Source organism: Martes martes (genome assembly GCF_963455335.1).
Source record: "Martes martes genome assembly, chromosome: 9".
NCBI lineage: Eukaryota > Metazoa > Chordata > Mammalia > Carnivora > Mustelidae > Martes > Martes martes.
In genome coordinates, this window is record NC_137896.1 from 72,616,933 (window position 1) to 72,637,207 (window position 20,275).

The window sequence follows — 20,275 nt, forward strand, 5'->3', positions numbered from 1 at the left end:
GCAATTGATTATTGCAGGTCTGTTTGTAGATTTTAGTGCGAAGCAGCACATACGGAAAGAGCACAGATGTTGTATTCAAACCAAAGTCCAGATACTCTCTTTAACTTCTAGCTATGTGGTCCTGCACAGATCAGTAAAATTTTGAGCCTCACTTCCTCTGGTAGAGAGACTACTTATTTTAGAAGATAGTGGTAGCAGTGCCTTACTTGCCCTGTAAGTAAAAGCCTAGGCCCATTACCGGTTCCCAGTTAAGAGTTGGTTTACTTCCTAATATTGCCCTTGTCTCCTAATAATAGAGTAAGATCACAGACTACAGCCATTAAAATTTATTTCTTTGAGGGCGCCTAGGTGGCTCAGTCAGTTAAACATCCAATTCTTGATTTTGGCTCACAACTTAATCTCAGGGTCATGGGATTGAACTCCCCCCACTGTCCCCTCTCATGAGCTCTCTCTCTCTCAGATAAATAAATCTTTAAAAACAATAGATTCTCTCCCTCTCTCCTCCCCCAATCTCTTGCACACTCTCTCTAAACAGAAAAAAATATATATTTCTTTAATATAAAATCATACTTCTTACAACAATTAATTAGATGAACAGAATTACCCACATTTAGATTATAGGTGTAAGAAGGGAGGGAATGAGAACTGTGAAAGGTTAGTGCCAGAAGATACTTTTAGAATATTTAGGTCAAATTCTTGTCTTAAAAGGGAGGAAAAAAATCTAAAAAACTGTTTGGATAGTTTACTGCAGAAGATTCTTAAAAAGAGAAGTTGTAATTATTTCAAAATAAAAAATTTTTAAAAATAAGCTTTCTGTTTGGGTAACAGTTTGAACTTCTTTGAAGGAAGGACTAGGCCAGCTATCTCCTTATTCCTTCTACATCTTGGGTTCCTTAGTAGTCCGTGAAATCTTGTTTGAGCTCTAAATTGTGTGTGGCCACCTCTGCTGTGCAGGCTGCTTCTCTTCTGTAGAAGTAACTGAGTTCCTAATAGGGAGGGGAAAGGGCTTGTCTATAATACACTTGATGCACTTGGAGAAGTCTATGAAGGCGGGAGCTGTCCCAGAGCTACCTGATCGGATCCTACAGAGCAGAGTATAATCTGCATTTTAAACATAATTCCTGAGTGATCCTCTTTATTTTAAATATATTCTCCAGTGAGAATCACAGACTTAGAAACTTCACTTTTAACCATTTCACACATTCTAACCCTCCTGGTAAGGGTTTCAGGGAAATCACTAGTAGCTCATCTGTACAGGAAGACTGGGGCAAGACTTTCCTTTTTTTTTTTTTTTTTTTAGCTTTACCTGCTTTTCTTCAAGTCACCACTAGATGGGGTCTATGCCCAGCTCTAGTTTATATCCTGATGTCCTTACCTAAAGAACTTTGGCAACAAAGGGCAACACTATCTCAGTTACCTGAATAGTAAGCTTTGTGTATAGGCCCTGGTGAGCAATACTTCTCACCCAGTCTGACAAAGGCCTGACCTGATTTCTGACAACTCTTAAACTTCCTAGTACACAATCAGGCCAAATTGCTGACCTAGTAGCACCAAAGATCTAACCTAAAAGGGCTTAAGCTAAACAGGAAAATGAAAATCAAGACTTGTTGTGTTTTGAATAAATAGGACATGCAATCACAGTTTCAAATGAAAATAGCAGCTATCCTAGGATCTGATTTTAAATTCCCTTCCTAGTGTAAGTTACCAAAGTAAAAGTTTTCAAAATGTGTTGCCACGGTGACATGGGTTAAGCAAAAATCCATTTCTCCATTTCTTTTTTTCAGTTGTTTGGCAGGGGTAGTAGAGGAACCAAGGCCAACTACCTACCCAGTGGCTGGCTATGTTTCACAGGCCAGTAGTCTTCAAGTAGGTTGTACAAGCAGGCAAGATGATCCAATGCATTATGGGGGAAAAAATACTAGAAATTCTATAAAACTTCATCTGTGAAAAAGGAATTAAGCTTTTATTTTTATTTAATCTTTAATGGGTGGACTAACAGTAGTATACAGAGTCATTCATAAATCAGGTTTTGTTTAATAACCAAATGACTTGAGGGAAGGGTAAGCATTACCTGTGCAGTGGAGGTGATGGAGATACCATCATTATTTACTTCCACCATATACAGCATTGTAGGTTAAATTACTGCCTCCATCACATTCCAGAAAATGGAATTGTCAGTTTAAATATTACCATCAAGACCACACATTATTAGGTATATAACCAATCAGGGTGAGAGGTTAACAGGTTACTTTTCACCTGCCATGGCTCCAGTCACTGTGGTCCTGGTATCTAACAAGGTTTCTCTAGTAGAAATAACAGGGGTGTTTTAAATGATTTTTTGCAGTGTCAGGAAGAATGAGCCTGCTTTCCTCCCTGGCAGTTAGAGGAAACCACAGTATGAAGACTATTGGAATCCCATTCTTTAACACTTAGAGAAAATGCCCCTCTCTCCTGACAATCTCAAAAACTCAAAAGAAGAAAGCCAAAATTACTCACAAGTGGAATATAGGGCTTGTAGTGTTCTGCATCCATACCTATTTGTAAATTTTTAAGCATTTTAAGTCTTTTTTTACATTTGAAACAAAAAGTATTCACCAAAAGCAAGAAAATCTAGTAAAACTTATGGAAATGGTAACCATCTCAGCTATGGAAGACATCTGTGAGATGCTCAACATCTCGTCTCATCACGTACAATAGTGTATATATTTCAAATCTATTAAATTCCTTTCCGGTACCTTTCAATAGACTGCATTGTACTTTGCCTTGAATTTAAGGAAAAAAACAGTTTCCTGTATAGTACATAATTTCAATTTTGTAAATCTATGATATTAAAGGTCAAACTCTCACAGGAATGGGAGATACAGGCTTCCAGCTATAGAATAAGTCACAGGGATGAAAGGCGTAGCATAGGGAATATAGTCAATGGTGTAATAGCATTGTATGGTGACTTATGATAGCTATGCTTGTGGTGAGCAGAATGTAATGTACAAAGCTGTCAAATCATGCTATATACCTGAAACCAGGGCCACATTGTGTGTCAGTTATATTTCAATTAAAAAAGTGCAGGGTGCCTTGGTGGCTCAGTTGGTCAAGCCCTGCATGGGGTTCCCTGCTCAGTGGGGAGCCTGCTTCTTCCTCTCTCTGCCTGCCACTCCCCCTGCTTGTGCTCTCTCTCTGACAAATCTTAAAAAAAAAAAAAAAAAAACTGATCTACCACCAAAAATAATTTTTTTTCAAAATTCCTTTAAAAGGGGCGCCTGGGTAGCTCAGTCGGTTGAAGCCTCTGCCTTCGGCTCAGGTCATGATCCCAGGGTCCTGGGATCCAGCCCCGCATCGGACTCTGCTCAGCGGGGAGCCTGCTTCCTCCTCTCTCTCTGCCTGCCTCTCTGCCCACTTGTGATCTCTGTCAAATAAATAAATAAAAATTCTTTTAAAAAAATTCCTTTAAAATCCAACAACCTAGGGTTTAAAACCCAATTAGTCAAATCTACTCTTCTCTAAATTCACTCAAAAGATAGACCAAAATAGCAAACTTTGTTAGGTTTTAACAGCTTCTATGTTCGAAATAAAATACTAGTTTGCAAATTAGTCACCAGTGGTCCTTAATATCAGTAAAAGCAAATTTACACAATTAAGACTTCTTTTTTAAGATTTACTTACTATAGAGAGAACAAGCATAAGTGGGGGAGGGGCAGAAGGCAAGGGTAAAGAGAGAGAACCTTGAGCAGCCTTCCCACTGAGCACAGAGCCCCAGTGCAGGGCTGGATCCCGTGACCCTGAGATCAGGACACCCCAGTCAAAACCAAGAGTCAGACACTCAACCAACCGAGCCACCCAGGTGCCCCATAACTTACTCATTAAAGAATTCTATCAGAGCTCTAAATATTACCCATAGATTTATTTATTTTTTTTTTTAAAGATTTTTTATTTATTTAACAGACAGATCACAAGTAGGCAGAGAGGCAGGCAGAGAGAGAAGGGAGGAAGCAGGCTCCCTGCTGAGCAGAGAGCCCGATATGGGGCTCGATCCCAGGACCTTGGGATCATGACCCGAGCCGAAGGCAGCGGCTTTAACCCACCGAGCCACCCAGGCGCCCCACCCATAGATTTAAATATCAACAGCTGGTCAAGGAAATCGGGAGTCATTCTCCCCCTGGATCAGTTTTTTATTATTTTAAAAAAGATTTTATTTACTTATTTATTTTAGAGAAAGAGAGGGAGAAAGCATGGGCATGGGTTGGGGGGGTGCAAAGGGCGAGGGAGAATCTCAAGCAGACCCCGTGCTGAGTATGGAACCCTAAAGGGGGCCCAATCTCACTGCCCAAGATCATGACTTGAGCTGAAATCAAGAGTCGGTCACTTAACGGACTGAACCCCCCAGGCGCCTCACCCCTGAATTAGTTTTTGTATTTCTAGGTTTTAGTATTCTTAAGTCATAGTGACAGAAATAATTTTTTGGAAAAGCTTTTGTCAACCACCTTCAAGAAAGTGTTTCAGCCCCAAACAAGCCAGTTGTGAACAATCTTGAGTCATTATTCCTTGAATCTCAGATGACAGACTACCCCAGACTCTGCTTTTATAATAAAAATGGTAGCTGCCACTTTCTGCATGTTGGTAAATATGAGGCACTATGCTAAACACTTCAGACACCTTGTCATCACAACCCTGTGAGATGGCCTTACTATCTTTAACTCCCAGATAAGGACAATGAGGCTCCAAGAGCGGAACTCAACTGCCTGTGGCTGAGCCAGCTTTGGAATCAGTTCAGACTGTGGAGTCCATGTTTGTAAATAATATATGACAGAGCTTTCTATTCGTAGAACCAGCTTTTGCCCCATGAACCTCTCTGTGCCATCACCTCCCACCTGAAGGAACACTCCCAAAGGGCTCAGCAAAATGCTGAGCGAAATGATTGATTTTTATCTTGTCACGAATGTATGGTACTCATTTTTTTCCCCATACAGTATTTTTTTTTTAATCATGGAATGCCACTAACTTCTCTTTAAGTTAATGCAACCCACAATCTGGCAAAGGAAACTCACTAACAAGATTAAAGTGTCACCTTGGGAATTCTGGCTCTGTTAAATGTCATCAAACCCTCCCTTCTCTGATAATCATTTAGTGTTGGTAAGCAATGCAAGGGCGCTGGCAATTTATCTAGAACTGGATTATATTTATTATGTAAATGATAAAAACAATTCCTTCATCTTTAATTTATTGGTAAAGAATATGTCTTATTTTCATTCTCAGGACTTTCTCCTCATACCTTGCATAACATTGATACTTAACAAATATTTGCTGAATGAACGAACACTTGTCCTCTCTTACCCACACCTTATAAAATCTTCCCCAACCACAATTCCGAGGAGTTTCCTACAAGCTCTGATTTTTGAGTGTTTGGTACTTTGAGGAAACAGTATTTTCCCCAGTTTTATAATGGTTGGGAAAGAAAAAAGAGAATTAATGATGTCCTATTTGTATGCCTTTTCACTCAAATTCCACACCACTCCCTAACAAGAAGACAGTGTCTGTGTCTCCATTTCCCCCATTTGTGGGCCATGACTGAACTCCCAGATCTCTCAGGTCAAGAAAAGAACTGAATTTTCCACCTCCAACTCCGTGAACTAAAAACATTCCAGTTCCAAGGTACTCTGAATTCCTCAAAGAAAGTGTCTAACATTATGATTCTCTGTGAAGAACACAATTCCCAGCCATATCTTTACTCATTGTAATATTATTAATAAAATCACTTCTTACATTTCTTTGACATACTCTGTTGCCAAAGCCAAACAAACAAGAAAAAAGCTTTCATAAGCTCTTGGGAAAGTCAGATAGGAAATGTGTTGAACCTTAAGCAATGACCCAGGTCAACTTACCCTAGCGCCACAGGTCCAGAAGATAGGCATAAAGCAGCCTTTGTAGACTGCTCCACTTTTTAAGGTCTATCTGGCATCTGAACAAGCTGCATTTTGCAAAACATCAGGCTTTGCATGAAAATCAAGGTTCCCACAGTGGGAGTGGGATGAAAGATCTCCCACTCATCAGCATGCTACACGCAGCTGGAGGTTCAAGAAAGTGTCAAAAGGGCAAACTTTCACATAAATGGAACTCAGAGAAACAAACTGAACTTATCTTGGCATGAGCTAAATGTATTTAAAGAGAAGCAAAATTATCTGTTTATTGGAGTAGAGGAGGGAAAATTCATTAGTTTCTCCATAAGTGATGAAGTGATATTTTTACTTTGGCAAAATTAATCTCAAAGGCACTGAACCTAGAGAGATTACCTGTGAACTAACTATCTCTTTATGGAAACGAGGATTTCATTAAATCTGCAACCTTTTTTTTTTTTTTCCAAATTGCCATATACTTTAAAGTAATTGATACTCTCCCTTCTCTCCCTCCAAGAAACAGTTACCCCTTTTCTCCTTGAACTCCTCTGTGGTTGCTGAGGAGTTTCTTTTCATCTTCAATGTCCTCAGGCTGCATAATGGGCCAATGAATTCCAGTGAGGATGAATGCAGGTCGTCAGGCAGCTCCTGGGCAGCTAGGGTGGTCCCCTGGGAAAAGATGCCCTTAGAGCTAGTTCCTTTAGTAAACAGTCAGAAATCTTAAATCAGGACCCGTGTCCCCTTTCATCAGAGTTCTGCTGGTAATCACCCTGGGAATGTAGAGAGGGATGTGAAAAACAACAAACATGGGGAAACAAAGCCAGCCAGATAGAGATTTGGGCTGATACCACTTCCAGGCTTCAGCCATTCAGTCATTTATCATCTGACCCATTTATTCAACAGTTACACGCTGACAACTCATCCAGGCCAAGGACTGAAAGGTACTAGGGATATGGCCCTGAACAAAACAGACGCAATTTTGCCCTACTAGCGTTTTATTCTAATGGGGAAACGGCCAGTAAACAATTATATGTGACTGTTATGGACTGAACTGTGTCCCTCCCAGCCCTCCCAAGATTCATACTTGAGACCCTAACCCCCAGTGTGACTCTATTTGGAGATAAGGCTTTTAAGGACGTAGTTAAGGGCAAATGAGGTCAAAAGAGTGGAGCCCTAATCTCAGAGGAATGGTATCCACATAAGAAGAGGAGGAGACACCCTGAGAGCCCCCAACCCCAACTCTCTCCCTACCTCCCCCACCCCCTCTCATTCCCTGCATGCACAGAGAAAGGCCAAGTGAGGACACAATGGAAAGGTGACCTCTTACAAGCCAGGGAAAGAGGTCTCACAAGAAACCAACACTGAGGGCATGTTGACCTTGGACTTTGGGCCTATAGAATTATGGGAAAATAAATTTCTATTACTTAAGCCACCTACGCTGTGGTATTTGTTATAGCAGCCCAAGCAGACTAATACAGTAGCATAATGTTGAATAATGGTAAGAAACATGAAATGAACAAAATATGGCAGAAAGATAGAGAGAGGTGGAGTGGGAACTCTGTTGAATATGGCAACTAGGAAAGACCCCTGGGGAAGACCATTCCAGGCTGAAGTATTTCTCGGCAATTAAATTCCCTGACATGGGAACAAAACTGAGGCATGTGAGAAAGAGCCAGAAAGCTTGTTGCATCCCAAGCACATTAGATAGGGTACAAGTGAAAACAAATGGAGACAGAGGAAACCAAGGGCCAGATCATTAGGGCCACACAGGTCATAGCAATGGACTTCAGCTTTTGTTCTAAGTTTTAATCAGACGAATGGCAAATATAATTTACCTCCAAAGTGTCCCTCGTTACAAAGCAAGGAGACTACAGGAGAGAGACTGGAAGCTGGGAAATGGCTATGGAGGGTTGCATACTCTGAGAAAGAAACGACGGGCCCATGGGCTAGAGGGGATGGGGATGAAGAGCTAAGAAGGGGTTGGATTCAGAGTTTATTTTCAAGATAGTTCAGGATTTGTCCCAAAGAATTGGATGTGATATACAAGAGAAACAGTCAAGGACAACAAATTGAGCTGTGCAACTGGGTAATTGCCATGCCATTTACTGAGATAATAAAACAGCAGGAGACCCAAGTTTGGTAAAGAGTAGGGTTGAAGCAAGAGTTCAGTTTTGCACATGTTAAAATCTGAGATGCCCATTAGACATCCAAGTGGAGATGTTGAATAGCCAATTGGATAGACCAGCATGGAGTTCAGGGAGAGGTTAGGACTAGAGATCTAAAATTGAGTGTCATTAGCATTTAAATGGTATGCAAAGCCAGAAGATGGAAAATCATTATAATTACTGCCCACACCTGCTTCTCAGCTTAGAGATCCATCTGTAGAAGTAGGGGGAGGGAATAGAGGGCTATTTTCCTATCTTTCTTCTCCTCCTTTCCCTTCTTCAGCCTCTCAAGGATTACCCCATCTGGCTTCAAGTGGTGATTGTCTTTGCACCAACTAGTGACTTTGGCTCCCTTGCATCTCATCACGTTTGGGCCAGTGCAGCTGGGCTGAGCCCACTGAAGCTCATCCTGCTGTCACCTGCCCCAGCAGAGTCTCCCCACTGGTGAAGCTTGCTGCTTTGTGTTCTAGGCTCAGTCCAGACCTAGGCTGGCCTCCCTGAAGCCTGGATCTCTGATGGAAAAGAGCTGTCTCCTGGCAGTCTGCCTGCCTCTCCTACCGCTCCATAGGCCTGGGATCTTCACTGACCCTTGGCCTTCAACTCCAGTCGAAGAACAGTGGTGAGAGTTTCTCTGGTGGAACCGTAAGCTTCTTTCATTAATGGAAAGGAAAACTGCTTTCAGTGGATACGGGAGAAAACACAGGTCTCTCTGGGAGTCAAAAATCTCACTAGGTACACATTGCCCCTGAACTGAGAAGGAGGAGGGTGTCTTTGAAAAGGGAGCCTCCATGACCTGGCCTGGCTAGATTATGGAGAATTATTTAAGAATATGTTATAATCACAAGTCAGATCTGGACAGGAACCCAAGACTGTCAGCACCCAAGGCGTGTTGCTGGTGGCTTGGAGTGGAAGTCTTCGAACCAGGATGTGAGTGACTTGAAAATGAAAACGGGAGGTTTACAGATGCTCATTTTTAATACCCTACAACTGAGCTGTTTAAGAATGCTTCTGTACCAGGACGCCTGGCTGGCTCAGTTGGAAGAGCATGGGACTCTTGATCTTAGGGTTGTGAGTCTGAGCCCCATGTTGGGTGTAGAGATTACTTAAAATAAAAATCTTAAAAAAAAATTTTTTTTAAAGCTTCTGTGCCTTAACTCTGCAGGATCTCATGCTGCTTTTTCTTGGCCACCGTCCATCTGTTACTGCCCCCTTCCCACTTCTTAAAAGAATTCCCACCTGAAAACGTAGAAGGGTATTTCTCCCAGATGTAGAGCTGCTAACCAAGAAACTACTCCAAATAATAGTTTCAAAGAAGGATCCTTAAAAAAAAAAGAGAGAGAGAGAGATCCTTAAGTTATTTGTCAAGGGACCACAGTTTTGAGGTTTCCTCCCAGCTTATACACACCATAGATTACCAACTCTAGGATATGCATTTTTGCTCTTGGCTTTTAGTTCAGAGGAGGCAAAGATGCAACTGTCTTTGGTCATCTTGAATTTGAGTTCATCTAAAACAGCCACCTCCACCATGCTGCCTGAATTTTTTGGCCCCAATGAGATCAAAGTCTTACACCTGAGGTGCACCAATGGGGAAGTTTGTGCCACATATGCCTTGGCCCCAAAGATTGGCCCCACTGGGTCTGTCTGGAAAAATGGTTGGTGATGAGATTGCCAAGTGAACCAGTGATAGGAAGGGCCCGAGGATGACTGTGAAACTGGCCATTCAGAACAGATATGTTCAGATTAAAGTGGTACCTTCTGCCTCTATCCTGATTATCAAAGCCCTCAAGGAACTGCCAAGAGACAGAAAGAAGCAGAAAAACATTAAGCACAGTGGAAATACCACTTGAGAGTATTTTGATGAGATTGTCAACATTAGGAACGCCTGGGTGGCTCAGTTGGTTTAGCAACTGCCTTCAGGTCAGGTCATGATCCTGGAGTCCCGGGATCGAGTCCCACATGGGGCTTCCTGCTCAGCGGGAGTCTGCTTCTCCCTCTGACTTCTCCCCTCTCCTGCTCTCTCTCTCAAATAAGTTAAATTAAATTAAATTAATCTTAAAAAGAGAGAGAGAGATCATCAACATTGCCCGACAGATGCAGCACTGATCTTGAGCCATGGAACTCTCTGGAAACTTTGAAGAGATCCTGAGGACCCAGGGCACTGACTGGTTCAGTGGGTGGAGCATGAGACTTTGAATCTCAGGATTGTGGGTCTGAACACCACATTGGGCATAGAACTTACTAGAGAAAAAATTAAAACAAAAAACCCACAATCATTTCATCTCTTAAGAGAACGCTGGGTGTAGGGACGCCTGGGTGGCTCAGTCGGTTAAGTTGCTGCCTCCGGCTCAGGTCATAGTCCTGAGATCCTGGGATCGAGTCCAGCATCGGGCTCCTTGCTCAATGGGGAGCCTGCTTCTCTCTCTGCCTCTGCCTGTCGCTCTGTCTGCTTGTGCTCTCTCTCTGACAAATAAATAAAATCATAAAAAAAAAAAAGATGGGGCGCCTGGGTGGCTCAGTGGGTTAAGCCTCTGCCTTCGGCTCAGATCATAATCCCAGGGTCCTGGGATCTAGCCCCGTGTCGCGTCAGGCTCTCTGCTCAGCAGGGAGTCTGCTTCCCCCTCTCTCTCTGCCAGCCTCTCTGCCTACTTGTGATCTCTCTGTCAAATAAATTAATAAAATCTTAAAAAAAAAAAAAAGGAGAGAACGCTGGGCATCAACACATTGTTATCCATCGTGCAATAATCATCATTACTTTTCTCTGATGGTTTTCAGATGATTGGACGGGAAAGTCATAGGACTGCAATCCGATGTTCAGAAATGTTAGGGTTTTCAATATTTTTATTTTCCAAACATTATTTTAAAAGAACATTAAAGGCATCAGAAATACAAATCTGGCCTAAAGGTTAACATCAGAACAATTATAAAATGTTTGAAATACATCACATACTTTGCATCACAGTAAAGCGTCAAGAGAACTAATTAATATACCCTGCTAATAATTAGTCATAGTCAACTGAATTCTCGTTATTTTTAGTTCTCAGTTTAGCCCTTATAGAGAAGTTACATATGTCTACCTGTATCTCCTTCTATAGATGGACATATATAACTTACGAAGAGATAAGTTTTATCTATCTCTGTATCTCCGCATAGATGTAGAGATAGACGGGAAGGAGGGCTAAGAATCTAGCCCAACATGTATTTCATGCAAGTTACATCAGTAATTTCTTGATGAGCATACAGAGACTGAATACCTCATATGCGCATGCTTACTTTTCTTTATACTATTAACGTCTACCTCCCAAAGATGGATCACGTCATCTCAAACTCAAAGGTTGTACAAGAAACCTGTCGGTTCAAATTTTACGAGTAGGAATTACTTTTAAAAAAACCTCTTATTGAATCACACTGGAAATGCCTAGCCAAAAAAGAGATACATACCTTAAAAAGTATGAAGTATCTTCTTGATTAATCTTAGTAATTATAAAGCTGTTTGGCTTATTGGAATAAATACCCAGTTCTAAATTTAGACAAAAGTCTAATTCCTAATTAGAATTATCTTCAAATGATCTTGGGAAAGGATACTGAATTTCTTAGTTCTTTGTTAAAAAGGGGTAATAGACTAACCTATCTTGTGGGAGTATTAACGAATGAAAACAGTGTTGTATTAAAAATATAAAAGCATAATTGAAATAGGTTATAGTGACTTCCAAAAATAGCATTCAATTACAAACAAGAAAAAAATGTGATAGAGTGGATATTTTCTCTTCTGTTAGAAAATTTAAATAGCAAAAATAAAGGAAGAAAAGGAGAGAAGGAAGGGAAGGAGAAAGTCCTAAAAGGTGAATTTAAAAAGAAAATAAAACCCACATCTCTTCCTTAAACCCCACAAACAGAATGACTGGTCAGTGCTGGAAAACAGCAGCTGGATGAGGCTGTGCAGATCTCAGGCTGAGCATCTACTAGGGGTTTCTCGATGCTTCATGGTGCTCTTGCATTTGGGAACAGCCTGGAGAGGGAGCCGTACACTGAATACCTTTCCTCCAAAACAACAGTTCCTTCCAACCTGCAGTAACAGTTCTGGAATATAACAATTTCTCAAGATTGGTTTTGGATCTTGACGCTTGTCTTGAGTCTAACAGCTATAGTTCGAAAATTGTAGCAAGTTCAAAAGCTAACTGTATAATGAAAATATTTTTACGTAAAAATATGAATTTACCGTTGTTATGCTAGGAATTACAGAGTAGGTCATAAAATTAGTTTTAGGCGTAGAAATACTTAATCTAGTTTTCCTTATTACCCATTGCCAAGATTAATGGGAGAGAAACAGCACAATTCGTTTGAAAACAGATAATCTTAAGAATTTTTCTACCGCAGTGATATTTAAACAAAGACAAAAAAATTATTTTGAAATAGTTACTTGGATACTCTTTGTCAGCTTGTTAACAAACCACCCTCACACAGACGGAACAGGGTAAATCAGAATACTCCCAATCTCGTTCTCACACCTTCTTAAGCAATAATGGAGGTCATCTAACACCCGGCAGGAGTCCAGGTTGCTTCCCACATCACCGACACCCTGGCTCAGAGGACCAGTTAGTGCCTCTGCTCCCAGAAATCAGGGTCCTCTACTATAAGTACAGTCCTCTTCACTAGGTTTCTTGGGTAAGCTCATTCCAAAATAGAATGATACATTTTTAGCAAGCAAAAACATATTTCTTAAAAAAAAAAAAGAACTATACAGTTAGTCAATTCACACAAAATAATAGCGTCTATCATAAGAAATGGTAGTAATCATAATACTTGGTTGACTGTCTTAGGAAAGCAAAATACCTAACGCCTGTGTGTCTTGGGTAAGGTAATTACTGAGAATATGTTTCTGACTTTCTGCTTTGACAATGTATTATTTATTCAAATAAGCCTGCTACCAAAAAAGTGCATTGTTTCCCCATTTCAACACTTCAAAGAATCAAAATTTACAGTTCAATTAAGAAAAAATTCACTCCAGTGAAGATCACACCTTCACATTTAAAAAATCCAGCTCGTGTGTACTTCGAAGACCCGAAACACAGACTCAAACGGTCACAAACTGTTCATTCTCCTTTAATAGATTAGCATGATCATTCCTGGCATCGATTTAAAAGTTTAGTACCAAAGATCGGAGCACAGGTCAGGGTAAAAATCTAAATTATAAATGTTTACATCAAATCCTAAAATGTCAGGAAACTGCAAAGCGAATTGATAGATGCAAATACTTGAGACAGAAGAAAATCCTAACTGCCAACCGTCCGCTGAACTGGTTAAGTTTTCATCTGCCGTTGGTCTCACAAAAATGAAAAAGAAATCCATTAGTATCCAAAACAAAAACAGCTTGTGTATGAGTCTCCAGCTTCCAGGACACTAAACAGAGGGCACTGGGATCTGCTTGGCCGATGTGCTCTCGTATTCTTGCATTAAATCATTAGTGGTGTGATAATGCATGGCAATATAGGAATTGGCAAATCCGAAAGAGTTTACTGGCTGTAAATTCTGCGGGACACTCTCTTCCTGGGAGGGGCTGCTATTATAAATGCTGTAGTAGGGTTCGATCCGGGTGTTGATGGGGGTTGAGCTGCTCTGACCGTAGTGCTGATGCCCAGCGGAGATCTTGGGACTGACCACACTTTCCTTCGAGTGACTTGGGCCGCAAGCCTGGTCCACAAATTTCTTCTGGGGCTTTGGAGACAACATGTAGGCGGAGTTGGTTTCATGATGGGAGGACTTGTTTCTGTTGACTTCCAGGTTCCCTTTGCCCATGGCTCGAAGTCGAGTCTTCTGTTTGCAGCAGAAGAAACCCAGGCCGACGTACTGGAGGCACCAGAGCACTTTCCTTCTCAGCCCCGCGCTGTTTCGAGAATATATAAAAGGGTTTAACCCTGACTTGAAAAATATGAGGGTAAATCCAAACAGTTCAAACTGGTAGAGGACGAAGCTCCCATTGCTGGACAGGACCACCTGCACCAAGGAGATCCCCAGGGGAAGACAGCACACCAGGACAGACAGGACAATAATCACGCAGGTGACCACCGCCTTGGAGTCCTTAGCCGTGGACAGATTGACAGCCGACACGAGCTGGAGCCGGCTAGCTGCCGGGGTGGGCATGTGGTTCAGGCTCTTGGTGTACCCGTGGGTCTGAATGTGCTGCAGCTTGTTGTAATTCTGGTTCCGGTAGAGAGCGGGCCCGGTACACTGCACGGGATGGCCCCCTCCCTTCCCGGGGGCCCCCATGAAGGGCTGCGGTCTGGAAGCATCCACTGAGATGACCGGGGGGCACTTCCTGACTTGGGCGTTCTTCCGCAGCGTCTGTGCAATCATGATGTAGGAGACCGACACCACCGCCACACAGAAGGTGAAGTCCACCACGTACAGAGACACGATGGCTTTCCCTTCTCCCGCCGTCAGACTGGACATGGGAAGGCAGAGGTGGGACTTGCTGGTTTTCAGGGTGCCCAGGGTGGCCAGAGTGAAACTGGTGGCCCAGAGAAGCAGAGTGAGAAGCACGGTGCAGGGAAAGGAGGCCGTGCGGTCGGGCTGCTTCCCCAGCACCATGCGGAGCCGGTGCAGGGCGATCACCGCCACGGTCTTGAGGGACATGATGACGAAGCCGGCGCTGGTGATGTGGAAGGTGAAGCAGAAAGCATCCGGGATGCTGCTGGCAGGGCTGAAGAAGAGCACGAAGGTGAACATGGGGGCGGTCACTCCACAAATGAAGAGATCACAGAAGGACAGGTTCAGGATCATGAAATCAAAGTTGGTTCTGAACTTCCTAAAGGCTGGATCAAAGAAGGACAAGAAGACAATGAAGTTGCCGTAAGAGCCCAGGCAGAAGATGACCGCCAGTAGAAAAGTACAGGTGACCAAAGTGGCCGTGTGGATGAGGTGCTGGAGGTCCCCCGGGACGGCAGTGCTGTTTCCTCCCTGGGAGCGAGGGGCTCGCAGCCAGGTCCCATTGGGACCAACCTCCAGGGGCTCCATGGAGTTCATCTTCAGACCGGAAGGACTCTTCCTTCTGGGGCAAGGGAGTCAGGGCCTGGACTCACAGCTGCACCACATGCGACAAAAGAGGCCCAAGGCAGAAAAGCCTGCGCACAGAAATGCACACCCAGAAACAGAATTAATGGAGAGAGCAGCGTGATTTCAGGATTTTGTATAAAAGGACTAGGGTTTTTTTTAGCTCTGACCTGAGGCAGAGAAAGCATTTCTCCTCACAAGGCCCAACACAGAAAAGACACAAACACCTCAAAATACATTCTTCCAGCTAATTTCAGGTTTCCTGGCATAGCGGTTTTACAAAATCATTTAAGCATCACCTAGAGAGTGGGTTTAAAAAAGCAGATTCCTGGGCCCCACCCTTTGAGTTTCTGGTTGAAGGGTACGCAGTGTTACTCTTAGAAATCTTACGGTGCCTCACACTGGAGATCCAAGAACATTACTTCACCAAAGAGATCACACCCTACTTATAGCCTAATGTGGTAAATCATGTGATAGAGTAAGAGAAGGGGAACCTAATCCACCCTGGGATAGAGGCTGAGAGAGGCTGAAGGGAGTGGTGCTGAGGAGGAGCTCGTTGTGGGGGGAGGGGCAAGGCAGGGACTGGGGGGAAGGCAGGCTGGGAGGACAGGAGTAGGTCTTACAGCATGTGCTTGAGATACAAGCCAGAGGGTATTGCTGAAGTACACTGTGGCCCCCACAAATTGCTAACAAATCCTATTTCTTTTTTTTTTTTTTAAGATTTTATTTATTTATTTGACAGAGAAAGAGAAATCACAAGTAGGTAGAGAGACAGGCAGTGGGAGAGGGGGAAGCAGGCTCCCTGCTGAGAGGAGAATCCCCGAGGGTGATCCCAGGACCCTGAGATCATGACCTGAGCCTAAGGCAGAGGCTTAACCTACTGAGCCACCCAGGCACTCCAACAAATCCTATTTCTTTTCCTAGGAACAAGTCTTTATTTTCTATCATGTATCATTTCTTCTCACTGCTGGTAATTCCTTAGCCAACTCCCCATCTTCCTTTGGAAAAACGTTTGTGGACTACGTTTGAGAGGCAAAAATGAAAGCATTCTTGGATGTCAATTATATTCGAGATTAACAAGGTGAGCACCCATTTGTCAACTCTCAACCGCTGTACCAAGGTGAGTTATTATTCCAACAGCAATATCCTCGTGTGGAAGCAGGAGGCACACCCCCACTCATGCATTTATTGGCTCAGTTTACATTTGTCGTGTGTACACTCTACGCCAGCTTTATGCTAGGGTCTGTGGGTGGACAGAGGAGTAAGACCTAGCCTCTGCTTTGAAAGAATTAACTTATTTTTCTTCCTGCTCTTTATTCTCTTCAACCTTTTTAATTTTTTTTTCCTCCAGTAGGATTTAAAGTACTCTCACACATCTTCTGCCTGTGGGGCCTGGTGCCCTCTCTGCTCTGAAAGATGCTTCCAGTGGGAAGTTGTACCTTAGAGACTGGTGCATTGTTCTTGACAACTCAAATGTATTGCTTGAATTCAGCATTTTAGGAGCAATGGCACTGGGGAGGTCCAGCGGTGATGTTCCAAATATTTAATCACCAGCTCCTAAGGGGTCCCAGAGGCCTCCAGCTGTGTCAAGGGTTAACCCTTCAGTTGCTGGATCCTGGGGCAGAGAGAAAGAGGGGCCAGGTCCATGATGGATTCCTAAGGGCTCTGAGCAGCTACCCGAAGAGAAGTCTCTCTGCATTGAGTAGTAGGTATGGCTATGCCAGTGAGAACGGGACAAATTTCAGTCCTGGGGAAGTCCATATACCGAATGGATATTCTTTATGAAGGAAGAGATGGCCTCTTTATTCTCAACGGTCGAACAGTAAAGATCATGACATTATGATGAATTTCTCCACTGGCTAGGAGACCAGCTTTTCTGTACTTTCCTTATAAAATTTCTGTAAGGGAGAAATATAAATTTCTACCTTTTGTTTCTTGATTAAAATTAAAAAATAATGTATAGCTTACTGTTTTCACTTAAAGACCCTGTGCCTGCTTCTGAACCCTTGATAGCTCTATAGTAGAAACAACAACTTTTGCTGTTTGTTTTTTCATTGTTAATTGGAGGATTGGTATTAGCTAATGAAAAGAGAAATGGCAAACAAAACTCAGTTTGAGGAGGCAGGAGGGCAGAGAGGTGATACTATTGTTTCTAGCAAAGGGGAAACCCTTTGGAGGCAGGGAAACAAACAGGGGTGAAGATCGAAGTAGGAATTGGGTTTGGGAAATTAGAAGTATGAAGCATCTGGAATTGATGCTAAGAGAAATATCGAATAAGTGGGTAGTAATGAAGAAGTGGGGTAGATGGAGACTATGGAGACCTCAGGCTAGGAGATATTTGGAAACTGAACAGTGAAGGGGAAGACGGAATAATAAGGCACCAACATTATTCAAGAAGAGGCAGGAGAAAAAAAAGATTTGGAATTGCTGAGGGCCAACTTCCACTTTCTTCACAGTTATAATTTTTTCACTGTATTTAAAATTTTTCAGATTTTTTAAAAAAGAATTCTAGGTCAGTACTATAATTACCAGTATCATTAATAGTATGTTAACTTTGTTGAGTGCTTATGATGTGCTGGGCACTGTTCTCAGTGTTCCATGCTATTAACTTGTTGAATCCTCACGACCAAGAAACAGTACAACTCATCCCCATTTTACAGATAAGGAAAGTGAGCTGGAGAGAGAGCTCCTAATTTAAAGCAGTAGGGCATGAATTTGAAGCTAAGCAGATACTCTCTACAGCTGACACTCATTCCTACCGGCTCAACTCAGCATAACAACAAAGAGATAGGGGCAGTCCTCGGGTCAGAAGATAGTTACAGCAACCTTCATTTACTGGGTGATTAGCATACACACCAGAAGCTTTACATAAGCTATCAAACTTTACTTCACTCTCAGTACAATCCTATGAAGTAGATATTACAATCCCTCCCCAATTCTAAGTTCCTGGAACTCAAAATAGGAACACAGGACACACTGGTGTGTATACCTGGTTGTGGCATAAAGTAATTATAAGTTATTCCTATTGGAGCATTAGGAAAAAAAGAAACCAATGAGAGGCCGGGAAGAAAAGGAAAAGCAGAACATAGAACAGAAATATAAGTTTTGGGAGCGCCTGGGTGGCTCAGTGGGTTAAGGCCTCTGCCTTCGGCTCAGGTCACGATCCCAGAGTCTTGGGATCGAGCCCCACATCGGGCTCTCTGCTCCGTAGGGAGCCTGCTTCCTCCTCTCTCTCTGCCTGCCTCTCTGCCTACTTGTGATCTCTGTCTGTCAAATAAATAAATAAAAAATCTTAAAAAAAAAAAAGAAATATAAGTTTTGGCAGACAAACTTACAGAGCAAAGGAGAAAATGAAGGAAAAGTAAACCCACTTCTGGGACTTTTAAGAAAGAGGAGGCTGAGATCGCTGTTTCGAACGAAGTTATGATGGTAGCTCTATAAAATTCAGTGATTCTTGGTGCGGGGGTGGTGAATGAATGCTTATTTGGTACTCCTATATAGTAAATACAGATTACCAACGTTCCTTTCAATGCAAGCATACTAGAGGCTCTTTATTTCTGGCACCATAAGTAGGCGATTAAAGTCATAAAATCAGAAAAATTTTAAGTTGGAACACCAGTCTTCGGCGGGCCTGTTAGCCACAGTTAGAATGAATTCATATCTATGTGCATCTTGTTACAACTGGGGGGGGGGATCCTAAAGTAACTAGTAAGCAAGGAATAGTAAATGAAAATTTGTGTAAAGTGGCAATGATTTCTCACTAAGATGTGTGAAAAGCCTGTGATAATCTGATGTGCTATCTTAATATTTTAGTCCATATGAAAACGTTTTGTTTGAGCTTTTACAAGTTAGCTCCTGGCTGGAATTCTTCCAACTCTTCCCCCCCACCCTGCCCCATAATGCCTTAAATTCCTTGAGGACAGGCATTTTCACAGACTAACCCTCACAGAGAGCAAGGTTCTGTGCTATTATTATCCCCATTGTATTTGTATTAATCAGGAAAACCTCAGCGAAGTGAGATGACTTGCCCAAGGTCACTAAGATTCAGGTTAGATTTATCTGATTTCAGAGCCCATGCTCTTTCTCCCCAGTTCAACTACCTCTTGAAGCCTGGAGAAGCTGACGGGTTGGGGTAGGGTCAGTGGATGAAGGAGATGGGGAGGCTAAGGAGGTTCCCCCCAATCTGGGGATGGAGAGCGAGGATTTGGGAAGGGGAGGTCGACCCCAGCCAGGGACTAGCGGTGGGCAGGCGCTCCCCGGGGTGCGAAAGGTAAGGAAGGCCTACTTCGGACCTGGAAGCTTGCAAGATAATCGGCGGAGGGCTGGTGGGGGGCGGAGAGCTCCCGCAGGGCATGGGCAGTGGGGAACTGGTTCTGCGTCCCGCCACAGCCCGGGAGCCGGCCCCGCAGGGGCGAGATGGCTTCCACGCAGGCCGCGCCAGGAGGGCAGGTGCGCGCGGCCGGGCCTGGAGCAGCGCAGCCCAGCTCCTCCTAACCCGTCGGCTTCCCGGGGCCCGGCCCTCCCGGCCCCCGCGGGGCGTCCTCCTCAGGGGCCCGCGGCCTCTCACCTGCCCGGTGGCCGCAGCGCCGCCCCCCTCCTCCATCTCGCAGCCCGGACCCCAGCTCCGCCCGCCGCCCGGGACGAGGCCCGGCTTGAGGCATCATCGCCATCGCCGCCGCCGCCTCCGTGCATCCCGGGAGCCGCCGAGCCGGGGGGCGCCGAGGCGCAGTCACGGAGACGCCGAGGGCGCCGCCCCCTCCGCGGGACACTCAGGCCCCGGCGCCTTCCTGCCCCCCGCGCCCTCAGCGCCTCGCGGGCCTCCGGGGCTGGCCGCGGCCGCCGCCCCGCCCTCCGCCCCCCACGCCGCGCCGCTGCCCGGACTGGGCTCGCGGTTCCGCCGCGCGGGGACCTGGGCTCGGAGGCGGGCGAGAGCTGGCGCGCAAAGCAAGAAGGGGCCTGCGGGCTGGGCCGCAGGCCGGCGACGCTGCCCGCCCCCTCCCTAAACCCATGGCCGCAGCGGGTGGAGAGCGTGGGACCCGCGGGTTGTGAGCGTGGGACACGCGGGTGGCGGGGCTCCCCTACGTGCCCGGGGCTTCCTCCTGGCGCGGCAGCTAACACTCTGTCTCCTAGATTCAGCTGGCGTCATCGTCCACTTCGGTACTTTGAGACAGTTTG

The 20,275-nt window shown here is 44.1% G+C and overlaps 1 protein-coding gene across 1 annotated transcript; it reads right to left on the bottom strand.

Moving 5' to 3' along the window:
• Positions 1-13,450: 13,450 nt before the first annotated feature.
• GPR75 (G protein-coupled receptor 75) lies at positions 13,451-19,770 on the bottom strand (the record flags this gene model as incomplete). Its single annotated transcript, XM_080813001.1, is given in 3 exon segments — positions 13,451-15,098; positions 19,668-19,689; positions 19,692-19,770. Coding segments are annotated over 3 exon segments (1,749 nt in total).
• Between the last annotated feature and the right edge of the window lie 505 nt (positions 19,771-20,275).